Source organism: Carcharhinus amblyrhynchos, chromosome 14 (assembly GCF_965287045.1).
Source record: "Carcharhinus amblyrhynchos chromosome 14, sCarAmb.v2.hapA, whole genome shotgun sequence".
Lineage (NCBI taxonomy): Eukaryota > Metazoa > Chordata > Chondrichthyes > Carcharhiniformes > Carcharhinidae > Carcharhinus > Carcharhinus amblyrhynchos.
In genome coordinates this window covers 53,688,162-53,702,664 of record NC_137337.1, presented here as the reverse complement: position 1 = coordinate 53,702,664, position 14,503 = coordinate 53,688,162, and the positions used below count along the sequence as shown (strand labels likewise).

The 14,503-nt window shown below is 43.3% G+C and overlaps 1 protein-coding gene across 4 annotated transcripts in view; it reads right to left on the bottom strand.

Annotated features, from left to right (window-relative positions):
- The window catches only part of strn3 (striatin, calmodulin binding protein 3), a 270,890-nt gene that overhangs the window by 162,697 nt on the left and 93,690 nt on the right, over window positions 1-14,503 (bottom strand). For all 4 annotated transcript variants that reach the window (XM_080202888.1, XM_080202891.1, XM_080202890.1 and 1 more), the window contains exon 3: window positions 13,890-13,963. In XM_080202888.1, the coding sequence (XP_080059014.1) occupies window positions 13,890-13,963 (74 nt within the window). The remainder of the gene's footprint in view (window positions 1-13,889; window positions 13,964-14,503) is intronic.

Genomic DNA, 14,503 nt, shown 5'->3' with positions numbered 1-14,503 from the left:
TGGAGAAATGTTTACTTTTGGGTACTTCACATTAAGAAGGATCTCAAGGTCTTGGAGAAATGCAGAAGAGATTTACTAGAGTAGTACAAAGGATGAGGAACTTCACTTATATTGAGAGAACAGTGAGGCCGGGGCTGTTCTCCTTAGAGCAGAGACTAAAGGGAGATTTGACTGAGGTTTCAAAATCATGAATGTTTTAGTTACTCCAGTTTTTTATATTTATTCTTTCACAGGACATGGGCATTGCTGGTTTTGTTTCCCATCCCTAACTGCCCTTGGGATGGTGGTGGCAGTGAGCTACTTGAATTGCTGCAGTCTACATAATGCAGGTGCAATCATTGTTGTTCAGAAGAGAGTTCCTGGCCAGAGTGAAGGACCAAGTCAGGATAGTGTGTGGGGCTTGGAGGCGGAACTTGTCATGATGTTCCATCAAAAATAATCTGTTTCCAGTAGATGGGTTGGCAACCAGAAGACAGATTGGGGTAAACTGTCTGTTTCTATACTATAAATACTATGATATTTTACATAGTTTACTTTCAAAAGCACTAGATTTTTCACATATTTTCCCAGATGCATTGATGGAATCTTTCCCCTACCCATTTGCAATTATTTGATTTGTATGCTAAGCTTTCTTGCCCACTAAACAAAATATTGGCCTGATGCCAAGTACCTAGGCTACACATCCAGTGAATAGATTGTATCAAGCAGCACTGTTTGGCTGTTCACAACAGGCAAAATCCTAACCTTACTCAATTAGTCCATGTTTACAAAACTCAGAACATACCAAATTACACTAATAACCAACTGAAGATTATCAGTGGGGTTCACAGTTTTGCTCACTTAAGCCAGAACATATATATTCATACAAAGGACTCTATCCTTTGAAAACAGAAAGAGCATGCTCACTTCATTGCAACATTTCAACAAAAAAGCTTGGGGATAGCCGTTTACTTGTTCATTCCCCATGGCAATGCCCTGTTCCGAGCTGACCTGCCTGCTTTGAATTAAAGAAAAGCTTGATAGTTAACTGTCACCTGATGTATTCTCCATGGCAACACCTCTACCAGAGTCCACTTGCCAACAAATGGCACACTCTTTTAATGCAGTAAAGGTTGTTATTCACTTTGGTATTGGATACTCCTGGAATTCTGCCCTAATGAATGCAAGGCAAAAACCTTCAGAAATCCCCAAAGTCTGTACTAGCAAGTGACTACAGTATAAGCTATTCAGTACAATTTTAGCTTTTAGTGTTCATATGTAACTGACAGTTCCCAACATGTGACCCGTACATATGAACAAGGATCAGGAGTAGCCATTTGGCCTCCTGAGCCTGCTCTATCATTTAATAAGATCTTGGCTGATCTGATAGTAACTTCAAATCTGCATTCAGCCTAACCACGATAATCTATCAACCCCTTTGCTTACCAAGAATCAATCCACCTCTGCCTTAAAGACAGTCTAAGGCTCTGCTTCCACCACCTATTCAGGAAGTATTTTCCAAAGATGCACTACCCCATGAAAGAAAAAAATTAAATCAACTCTGCTTTAAGTGAGAGTTATTTTTAAACAGGGAACACTAGTTATAGATTCTCCAAGAAGAGGAAACATCCTCTCCACATCCACCCTGTCAAGATCTCTCAGGATCATTTGGGGGCCATCTTCCCAAAAAAATTCTACGTACCAAACTAACAAGAAAATGGGACTAAAAATAGTGCCACTTTTGCAAGTCACAATCTTCAGCCACTTACTGCAATTCTCACTGGAATGGACTCTCTGGGCACGTGACTCACCCAAGTAGCTGCAGATGTATGGTGTTAACAACAGAGAGCTGCATACAGTGTGACGATGGATACAGAGGCAGTCATGTCAGGAAGATGGTTCACGGAGGGAAAGCTGGGCCAGTTGCTGAATGCAGAGGAGAGTTCGGACATTTTCCTAACCCCCGGACAAGCGATGAGCCAGGGTTTGCGGCAGCAACAAGGCCTGGGAGGCATGGCGTAAGCAGTTAGCACCTGTGCATGGAGGACCAGCCATCAGTGCTGAAAGAAACAAAGTAACCTTGTTTGGGCAGCAAGGGTAATTGTCCATCCCGTTCAGCCATCAGTCCTGTCAATCATGCTACAATGTCAATCAAAGAACCAAGAACAAAACAGCCCGGGAAACAGGCCCTTCGGCCCAACGAGCCCGCGCCGCCATTTTAACATTACAAGTCCCCCCTCCACCCATGACCCTTATCTATGCTTCTGGCATTCCATATGTTCCATATAGTTACGGCAAAACTAATTTAGGGACAATTTATTTCACCAATCAGCCTAATAGCACATCTTTGGGGTGTGGGAGGAAACCAGAGCACCCGGAGAAAACCCACGCAAGCACGGGGAGAATGCGAAAACTCCCACAGACACTGGCCCAAATCCATGTGTCTGCACAGCAAACAGTGATAGTCACTGAGCTGTCGTGTTGCCCAGCATCTGGTCCAGTTTAAGCGTACACTAACGACATGAAGTACTAGGCTATTCTCGAAACAACCAAGAGCAGCCCTCGTACAACCCATCGCGTGTATGCCCCTCGTAGGACAAGGCAGACCGAAGCACCTGTGAATTAAAAGAGAAAAACATTATCATCCACGTCCTTATACATAACCAGGGACGTCCCAAGGCTACTGAACCTTATTTAAAACAATCTCCTATATCCCTCCATCTCCAACCCACTCATGTGCCTAAGTAACTCAAACAACTCCAGCGTGCCTGCCACTCTGGTAGAGGTGTTGCCATGGCAGAGCATTCCATACCCCCACTACCCTCTGTGTGAAAAACGTCCCTCTAACATCTGTGTTATACTTCGTCCCCCTCACCCTAAGCCCGTGGCCCCTCGTAATGTGCGTTTCTAATATAGGAAAAAGCTTACCACTGTTTACTCTATCTATACCCTTCATAATCTTATACACCTCTATTAGATCTCCCCTCAGTCGCCTTCAAGGGAAAACAGCCCCAATTTGCTCAATCTTTCCTCATAACCCAGTCCTTCCATACCAGGCAGCATCCTGGTAAACCTCCTCTGCACTCTCTCCAGGGTCTCCACGTCTTTCCGGTAGCAAGGTGACCAGAACTAGACACAGTACTCCAAATGCGGCCTAACCAACGTTCTACACAACTGCAACATTAGAATCCAGCTCTTATACTCTATACCCCTTCCTATAAAGGCTAACCATAAGCTTTCTTCACAACCTTCTCCATTTGTACTGCCACCTTCAAAGACTTGTGCACTTGCACCCCCAGGTCCCGCTGCATTTCTATACTCTTTATAGGTCTACCTGTTATCATATAACTCCCCCCTACATTATTTCGGCCAAAATGCATCACCTCACATTTATCACGGTTAAACTCCATTTGCCATGTATCTGTCCAATATGCCAGCCTATCTATAAGAACATAAGAACATAAGAAATAGGAGCAGGAGTAGGCCATCTAGCCCTTCGAGCCCGCCCCGCCATTCAATAAGATCATGGCTGATCTGTCGTGGCTCAGTTCCAGATTCCCACCCTCTCCCCATAACCCTTAATCCCCTCGCTTATCAAAAACCCATCAACCCACGTCTTAAAAATATTTAGCGAGGCAGCCTCCACCACCTCAACGGGCAGAGAATTCCAGAGATTCACCACCCTTTGAGTGAAGAAGTTCCTCCTCAACTCCGTTCTAAACCCCCCCCCCCCCCCCCCCCGCTTTATCTTGAGCCTATGCCCCCTAGTCCTACTGTCCTTTCTCAGTGGGAAGAGTCTCTCCACCTCTATCCTATCCATCCCATTCATCATCTTATACGTCTCAATGAGATCTCCCCTCATTCTTCTAAACTCTAACGAGTACAAGCCTAGTTTATTCAGCCTCTCCTCATAGCTCAACCCCCTCAACTCCGGTATCAGCCTAGTAAACCTCCTCTGCACTCCCTCCAAGGCCAAAATATCCTTGCGTGAGTACGGCGACCAAAACGGCACACAGTACTCCAGCTGCGACCTCACCAGTGCCCTATACAGCTGCAGCAAGACCTCCCTACTTTTATATTCAATCCCCCTCGCTATGAAGGCCAGCATCCCATTCGCCTTCCTGACCACCTGCTGCACCTACAGGCTGGGTTTTTGCAACTCATGCACAAGGACCCCGAGGTCCCTCTGCACCGTCGCCTGCTGCAGTTTTTCGCCACGTAAGTAATAATCCTTCCTACCATTATTCCTACCAAAGTGGACCACCTCGCACTTGCCAACATTAAATTCCATGTGCCATTTCCTGGCCCATTCGTCCAGCCTATCCAGATCCTTCTGCAGACTCTCCACACCCTCTGCGCAATTTGCCGTTCCACCAATCTTGGTGTCATCAGCAAATTTCGACACCATACACTCGGTTCCCTCCTCCAGATCATCTATATAAATGGTAAATAGCTGAGGCCCCAGCACCGACCCCTGGGGCACTCCACTAGTCACCATCCGTCAATCCGAATAGCACCCATTGACCCCCACTCTCTGTCTCCTATTTGACAACCAATCCTCTACCCACGCTAACACCCTACCCCCAACTCCATGTCCCCTGACCTTCTGCAATAACCTCTTGTGAGGTACCTTGTCAAATGCCTTCTGAAAATCAAGAAAGACCACATCCACCGGCTCTCCTCTATCCACCGCCCTAGACACATCCTCATAGAACTCCAGTAAATTTGTCAGACACAACTTCCCCTTAACGAAACCGTGCTGCGTCTGCTCTATCAAGCAACTCCACTCAAGATGCCTCGCTATTTCATCCTTGATGACGGATTCTAACATTTTACCTACAACAGACGTTAAACTAACCGGCCTATAATTCCCTGCCTTTTGCCCGGCACCCTTCTTAAAGAACGGCGTAACATTAGCCGCTTTCCAATCTTCCAGCACTTCCCCGGAATCCAGCGACGTCTGGAAAATAACCACCAAGGCATCCACTATCACCTCCACCATTTCTTTCAGAACTCTTGGATGCATTCCATCCGGTCCTGGGGACTTGTCCACAATCAGTCCCTCCAGTCTGTCGAGCACCGCCCCTCTAGTAACAATAATGTCATTGAGACCCTCCAGTCCTACCACCTTTCCATCGTGTGGTATATCCCGTGGTATTGCCAGACACTGCTCCTCACTGCCCGCCAATGCAGCCATCTTAGTGTCATCTGCAAATTTGCTACTCACACCACTTACTCCCTCTTCCAAGTCATTTATGTGTATTACAAAAAGAAGAGGTCCCAGTACTGAGCCCTGCGGCACACCATTAGTGACAGACCTCCAGCTAGAAAAGGACCCTTCCACTACTACTCTGTCTCCTCTTACCAAGCCAGTTATCAATCCATCTAGATACCCGGCCTTGAATTCCATGAGCCTTAATCTTTTCAACCAACCTACCATGAGGGACTTTGTCAAACGCCTTACTGAAATCCATATAAATGACATCAACAGCTCGTTCTTCGTCGACCGTTTTTGTCACCTCCTCAAAAAATTCTACCAGATTCGTAAGGCAAGACTTCCCCTTTACAAAGCCATGCTGCGTATCCCTGATCAGATCGCAACGCTCTAAGTGCTCATACATCCTATCCCTAAGAATCCTCTCCAACAACTTGCCTACCACTGAAGTCAAACTCACCGGTCTATAGTTACCAGGGTTATCCCTCCTACCCTTTTTAAACAACGGTACCACATTCGCTATCCTCCAGTCCTCTGGGACCTCACCTGTGTCCAAAGAAGAGACAAAGATTTGCGTCAGAGGCCCAGCAATTTCATCTCTCGCCTCCCTGAGCAGCCTAGGATAAATGCTATCAGGCCCTGGAGATTTATCAGTTTTAATGCTACCTAAAAGCCCTAACACTTCCTCCCTCATAATGGATAGTTCCTTCAACTGGTCTACAGCTCCCTCGAAGACAGTACCAGACATCCAAGTCCCTCTCCTTCGTGATTACCAACGCAAAGTATTCATTCAGGATCTCCCCCATTCCCTCGGACTCCAAGCACAGTTCCCTTCCTCTATCCCTGAGAGGACTGATTTTTCCTCTAACCACTCTTTTGTTCCTGACATAGGAGTAAAATGCCTTTGGATTTTCCTTAATCCTGTCTGCCAAAGCCATTTCATGCCCCCCTTTTGCCCTTCTAACTCCCTTCTAACACTTGCAATACTATGTATAGTTCTGGTCACCCTATTATAGAAAGGATATTATTAAACTAGAGTCAATCTTTAGCATTTCTAATTAATAACAGTTGTATCCATTCTTTGATCTTTCCTTACTCATTAGAATGTATTTATTCTGTGTATTCTGAAGTATTGCCTTGAAGCTTGATCTCTGCATCTCTATATGATTCAAATATTTCTGCTAGGGATCCGCAATCAAGGTAGGTAAATCGTCCGGGCCTGATGAAGTGTATTCCAGGACATTGTGGGAGGCTAGGGAGGAAATTGCGGATACCCTAGCACAGATATTTGAATCATCGATAGCCACGGGTGAGGTGCCTGAAGGAAATTGCGGATACCCTAGCACAGATATTTGAATCATCGATATCACGGGTGAGGTGCCTGAAGATTGGAGGACGAATAATGTTGTGCCTTTGTTTCAAAAGGACTGCAGGGAAAAGCCTGGGAACTACAGGCTGCTGAGCCTCACATCTGTGGTGGGTAAGTTGTTGTTAGGTATTTTGAGACAGGATTTACAGGCATTTAGAGACGCAAGGACTGATTAGGGACAGTCAACGTGGTTTTTTGAGTGGGAAATCATGTCTCACAAATTTGATTGCGTTTTTTGAAGGGATAACCAAAAAGGTAGTGCAGTTGATGTTATCTACATGGGCAGTGCAGCTGATGTTATGTACATGGATTTTAGCAAGGTCTTTGACAAAGTACCGCCTGGTAGGTTGCTGCAAAAGGTTAATTCTCACAGGATCTAGGGTAAGGTAGCTAAATGGATACAAAATTGGCTTGATGACAGAAGCCAGAGGATGGTTGTACAGGGTTGTTTTTAAAACTGGAGGCCTGTGCCTAGCAGCGTGCCTCAGAGATCAGTGCTGGGTCCACTGTTATTTGTCATTTATATTAATGATTTGGATAAAAATTTAGGAGGCATGGTTAGTAAGTTTGCAGATGATACCAAGATTGGTGGCAAGTTATCTCGGACTGCAACGGAATCTTATTCAATTGTTTCAGTGGGCTGACAAATGGCAGATGGAGTTTAATTTAGATAAATGCAAGGTGATGCATTTTGGTAGATTAAACCAGGGCAGGATTTACAATGGCAGGGTGCTGGGGAGAGTTACAGAACAAAGAGATCAAGAGGTACATGCTCATAGCTCCTTGAAAGTGGAGTCACAGGTGGATAGAGTGGTGAAAGAGGCATTCAGCATGCTTGGTTTCATCGGTCAGAACTTTGAACACAGGAGTTAGAATGTCTTGTTGAAGTTATACAAGACATTGGTAAGGCTGCACTTGAATTATGTGAACAGTTCTGGTCACCCTATTCTAGAAAGGATATTATTAAACTAGAAAGAGTGCAGAAAAGATTTACTAGGATGTTATCAGGACTTGGTGGTTTGAGTTAAAAGGAGACATGGGATAGACTGGGACTTTTTCCTCAGGAGCATAGAAGGCTAAGGGGTGACGTTATAGAGGTTTATAAAATAATGAGGGGCATAGATCAGCTAGATAGTCAATATCTTTTCCCAAAGATAGGGGAGTTAAAAACTAGAGGGCATAGGTTTAAGGTGGAGGGGAGAGATACAAAAGTGTCCAGAGTGGCAATTCTTTCACACAGAGGGCGAGTGTGTCTGGAACAAATTGCCAGAGGTAGTAGTAGAGACAGGTATAATGGTGTCTTTTAAAAACCATTTAGATAGTTACATGGATATAGAGCAATATCGGTCAAACATGGGCAATTGGGATTAGCTTCAGGATTTTTGAAAAAAAAGGCGGCATGGACAAGTGGGTTGAAGGGCCTGTTTCCATGCTGTAAACCTCTGACTCTAAATTAAAATCTCCAATAATTATCACCATGCCTTTAGGACAAAAAGTGCATTATTTGTTCCTATATGGTAATTATTAGGGGGCCTGTACATTACTCCCATATGTGACTTCTTGCCTTTATTTCTCATCTCTAACCAAGCCATTTCCACACCCCTGTTACCTGAACTTATGGCATTCCTCTCTACTATTGCAATACCATCATTTCCAAAAGGAACTTATGCTGGATGTGCAAAATGAAACAATTCTGAGAAGGTTAATAGGACTGTACTAGTTGTCTTATAAGGAAAGGTTGAAGAAGTTAGATTTGTATTCACTAGAGTTTAAAAGAACAAGAGGCAACTTGATCGAAACCTTTAAGATCCTGAGATGTCTTGACATGGTGGATGTGGAGGGGATGTTTCATCTCATCAGAGAAGGTAGAACTAGGGCCACTTTTTAAAAAGGTACAGATTTGTAAGGGGTCATTCATTTAAAACAGAGCTGAGAAATCTTCTCTCTCAGAGGGTCATTAGTCTTTGGAACTGTTCCTCATAAGGCAGTGGAAACAGAATCTTTAAATATTTTATGGCTGAGATAGATTCTTGATTAACAAAAATTTGAAAAGTCATCTGGGGTAGGCAGGAAGGAGGTTGGCCATGATACTATTGAATGATGGAATTAGGGGGTCGAGTGGCATACTCTTGTTCCTAATTCGTATGTAACTTGATAGGTGATATAAAACAGAAACTAGAAGGAGTAGTCCTTTGAGCCTGCTCCACTATTCACCTTGATCATGGCTGATCATCGAATTCAACATCCTGATTCCCCCTTCACCTCCATATCCCTTGATCCCTTTAGCCCCAACAGTTATACCTCATTCCTCCTTGAAATCAGATGATGTTTTAGCCTCAACTACATTCGGTGGTTGGAAATTCCACACGTTCCACCCTCTGGGTGAAGAAATTTCTCTTTACCTCAGTTCTAAAATGATTACCCTTATCCTCAAACTATGACCCCTAGTTCTGGACTTCCCCCACCATTGGGAACGTTCAGTGTGAATCTACCCTGTCTCAGTTTCTCAGTAGGAATGAGATCCCGTCTCAGTCTTCTAAACTCCAGTGAAGCAATCCTAACCAGCTTAGTCTCTCCTCATGAAGTTAGGTTGAGGGAGCTGGGACTCTTTTCCCTGGAGAGACGAAGGTTGAGAGGCGACCTGATAGAACTTTACAAAATGTTGAGAGGAATAGATAGGGTGGACTCTCAGAGGCTATTTCCCCGGTTTGAAATGGTCGCTACGAGAGGACACAGATTTAAGGTGCGGGGAGGGAGGTTCAGAAGTGATGTTAGGGGTAAGTTTTTCACTCAGAGAGTGGTGAGTGAATGGAATCGGCTGCCGTCAGTGGTGGTGGAGGCGAACTCGCTGGGGTCTTTTAAAAGACTTCTGGATGAGTATATGGGGTTTAATGAGATTGAGGGTTATAGATAGGTCTGTAGGTTGGTAGGTGATGTGATCGGCGCAACTTGTGGGCCGAAGGGCCTGTTTGTGCTGTAGTGTTCTATGTTCTATGTTCATACAACAGACCTGCCATTGCAGGAATCAGTCTTTGCTGCACTCCCCTCTATAGCAAGGGCAGCCTTCCTCAGATAAGGACACCAAAACTGCAAACAATACTCCAGGTGTGGCCTCATCAATGCCTATACGATTGCAGCAAAACATCCCCATCCTTATACCCAAATCCTCATGCTACGAAGGCTAATGTACCATTTGCCTTCTTTACTGCCTGCTGTACCTGCGCGTTTACTTTCAGCAACTGATGCACAAAGGCGCCAAGATCTCACTGAGTATCCACCTCTTTCAATTCATCTCCATTGAAGTATATAATCCATTCAATAATTTGTCTTCCTATTATTGCTACCAAAGTGGATAACCTCACATTTATCCACATTATACTGCATCTACCATACAGATGCCTACACATTCAGCCTCTCCAAATTACACTAATGCATCTCTGCATCCTCCTCACAGCTCACCCTCCCACCCAACTTTGTATCATCTACAAATTTGGAGGTAATACATTCAGTTCCCTCTTCCAAATCAATATATTAACGTGAATAGTTGGGATCCTAGCACAGATCCCTGTGGAACTAGTCACTGACTGCCAATCAGTAAAAGACCCATTTATACCAACTCTTTGCTTCCTGTCTGCTAACCAGCTTTCTTTCCATCTCAAGACATTACCTGCTATCCCATGTGCTTTAACTTTGCATAGTAGTTATGTGAGACCTTGTTGAAAACCTTCTGAAAGTCTAAATAAACCACATCCACTGGTTCTCCTTGGTCAACTCTACCTAGTTACATCCTCAAAAAGTTCCAATAGATTAGTCGAGCATGATTTCCCTTTTGAAAATCCATGCTGACTTTGTCTGAGTATACCATTGCCTTCCAAATGTCATATTATGAAATCCTTAATAATGGACTCTAACAACTTCCCCAGTTCTGATGATAAGCTCACTGGTCTATACTTCTGTTTTCTCTCTACCTCCCTTTTTGAATAGTCACCATTCTCACAAGACAAGGATAAATTTTCATCTTAGCCAGCTGAAATCAATCTATTAAAATCAGACAGGTCTTAAGAACATAAGAAATAGGAGCAGGAGTAGGCCATCTAGCCCTTCGAGCCTGCCCCGCCATTCAATAAGATCATGGCTGATCTGAAGTGGATCAGTTCCACTTTCCCACTTTCTTCCCATAACTCTTAATTCCCTTGTCTATCAAAAACCCATCTACCCATGACTTAAATATATTCAGCGAGGTAGCCTCCACCACTTCAACGGGCAGAGAATTCCAGAGATTCACCACCCTTTGAGTGAAGAAGTTCCTCCTCAACTCCGATCTAAACTGCTCCCCCCCTTATCTTGAGGCTGTGCCCTCTAGTCCTGCTATCCTTTCTAAGTGGGAAGAATCTCTCTACCTCTACCCTATCCATCCCTTTCATTATCTTATTCGTCTCTATAAGATCCCCCCTCATCCTTCTAAACTCCAACGAGTACAGACCCAGTCTATTCAGTCTCTCTTCATAGCCCAACCCCCTCATCTCCAGTATCAACCTAGTGAACCTTCTCTGCACTCCCTCCAAGGCCAATATATCCTTCTGCAAGTGCAGTGACCAAAACTGCACAGTACTCCAGCTGCGGCCTCACCAGTACCCTGTACAGTTGCAGCAAGACCTCCCTACTTTTATACTCTATCCCCCTTGCTATAAAGGCCAGCATTCCATTCGCCTTCTTGATCACCTGCTGCACCTGCAGACTGGGTTTTTGCGACTCATACACAAGGACCCTCAGGTCCCTCTGCACCATAGCACGCTGCAGCTTTTCACCCTTTAAATAGTATTCCCTCCTACTATTATTCCTGCCAAAGTGGATAACCTCACACTTGCTAACATTGTACTCCATCTGCCAGGTCCTCGCCCACTCGCTTAGCCTATCCAGATCCCTCTGCAGACTTTCCACACCCTCCATGCAATTTGCTTTTCCACTCATCTTCGTGTCATCAGCAAATTTCGTCACCCTACACTCAGCCCCCTCCTCCAGATCATCTACATAAATGGTAAATAGCTGAGGCCCCAGCACCAATCCCTGCGGCACTCCACTGGCCACCAACCGCCAATCAGAATAGCACCCACTGATACCAACTCTCTGCTTCCTATTTGACAACCAATCCTCTATCCACGCTAACACCTTACCCCCAACTCCGTGCACCCTAACCTTCTGTAGCAGCCTTTTATGAGGGACCTTATCAAGCGCCTTTCGAAAATCTAAAAACACCACATCCACCCCTCTGTCTATCGCACTAGTCATATCCTCATAGAAATCCAATAAATTCGTCAAACACGACTTCCCCTTAACGAATCCGTGTTGCGTCTGCTCTCTCAAACCATTCTTTTCTAGGTGCCTCGCTGTTTCTTCTTTGATGATGGATTCTAGCATTTTTCCAACTACAGGCATTAAACTAACCGGCCTATAATTCCCTGCTTTTTGTCTACTACCTCATTTAAACAGCAACGTAACATCAGCCGTTTTCCAATCTTCCGGCACTTCCCCGGAATCCAGCAAACTTTGGTCTTGGAATGGATGGACAATCCACTCCAATGGATCACAGCCCAGAAAGTAAAGATGGTAACCTGATACGAGTGCTACACTTTTGCAGTCCATACTCAAAAATGTCAGGGTAAATAACGATAACTGATTAGATAGTTTAATAATTTGGACAAGGCATTCATAAAGCATGAATATCCTCTCACTATGTACTTTTGATCAAAGCAGAGTTTGATCTCCCCCTCCCTCTGAGAGCTAACACCAAAACACCCAAAGAGGAGTACTTCACCGTGTAATATATAAAAGGCGTGAGTGAGGGGGTGTGACCTGCTCTTCAGCAATTTCTAGTGGGTAAATAAAAATAAATCCCTGACACACTCTCTGAAATCAACACCTAACAATTTATTTGTCTAGCTAGCAGTGAGCAAATTAACCAAAATATTAACAAACTGAATTACCATATTTAACCAACACTTGTCACTGGTCAGGAAAGACACATTTGAAGATCTCGCTTATAAAAGATTTGGCATTACAATATGTGGACATTTAATATTTACTATTAATATGTAAAGGTTATCCAAATAGTGTATGTAAATTTTACTATAAAGCCGGTTGGCAAATAATTTAATCTTGCTAGATTAAAGACTCAGTCATTTTTGCTGAAGTGAAGCATCCTGTGGCTCATTCTGTTATTTAGATTTTAGGTTTTTAAACATTTCTTGCCCAAAAGTTGTCTGAAGTGTGAGCTGAAATTAGAATGGAGGGGCAACTGGAACAATAGTGAACAGGATAAAATATAACTCTCAACCAACTTGAATTAAGGACTGAGGAAAGCTTGGGAAAATCCAGTACAGAAAGATAAATGAGAGAGGAGCAAAAACTAAAAATTTTAAATTGGACATATTTAAATCTTCAAAAACAATTGATAACAAAAAAAGAATGAAACGCAAGTAACTGTTTACATTTTGGGCAAGAGGGGTTGATTAGTAGTCATCAACAATTATCACATTGTTCAACTTTTATGAATTTGCCATCTTAACTTTTTGAGAATTTAGCAGACAAATGCAGCAATTTCTACAAAATCACAGTGGTGATTAGGCAAGATACTACTTCTGTAAAATAGGCACAGATTTAGTAGAAACACATAACATAACAATGAATCGATGAAATACTTTCCCCGCCAAAAACTACTGGCTTATTTTTGCATTATTAAACTGTGCACTATTCTTTCAGCAAAATCTGGCCCCATGTGATTCTAATTGCACCTGGAACAATTTAAACTTACCTTACTTAACATGGACAAATGATTCTCAAATAATTTTATCTGTCATAGAATCACAGAATCCCTGCAGTGCGGAAGGAGGCCATTTGGCCCATCAAGTCTGCACAGACCACAATCCGACCCGGGCCCTATTCCATAACCTCTCATTTTACCCTGGTAATCCCCTTGACACTAGGGTTAAGTTAGCATGGTCAATCAACCTAACCCGCACATATTTGGACTGTGGGAGGAATCCAGAGCACCCTGAGGAAACCCACGCAGGTACAGGGAGATTGTGCAAATTCCACACACATTACCCCAGCCGGAATTGAACCTGGGTCCCTGGCGCTGTGAGGCAGCAGTGCTAACCACCGTGCCACCCTTATTAAATCTGAAATGGTGTGGGACAACATGAAAGTACAAGAGAAAAATCAAACCAACTTCAAATTAAAGCCTGTCGAGAGTCAGAAACTATAGTAAGACATTTTGTAAAAATTAATACACAAGCTTCATAAAAATATTGAACTGCCATTTATTACCTGATTCAAATGTTGGCATCTTCAAGTCACCTTGATTCAACTCTGTGCCATATTTTAATTTATGATATTTTGCCCTAACAAGAAAAAGATAAAATTGTTAGTGTACATGTAAGCTTTTGAAAAATCCATTACAGTGAGGATGGCAATATTAATACTAAAGTTGAGCTTTGCTTTTATTCATGGGATATTGTCCGTCCATAATTTTCCTCCGAAAAGCTGCAGTGAATTACCTCTAAAGTAACTAGATTTTGTTTCAAATTTTATTTAATTAATCAAATTTGAATTCCCCAGTTTCTGGGTCTCTAGTTCATCAGTTCAACTTCTAGGCAATATGTGAAAGAAATGCCTCACTGAATACTAGCTATTTGGATTAATTTTCTTCCATTCTGAATTTTCTCCTCTTCTGAAAGTATTAAATCCATTTTAGGATACAGATTGTGGTTAACTTGCTACATTAAGTTTGGTATGCTGCTTACCAGTGTTGGCAGAATATTCAACAGCAGAAGCACCTCAGGCCACTAAAATAACCACCATGCTACAGTTGCCAAGAGTTCCAAAAGTTAGGTGGGAGAAAGTCAGATTCCCACTCCTGATTGCTTGAAACGTAATGTATG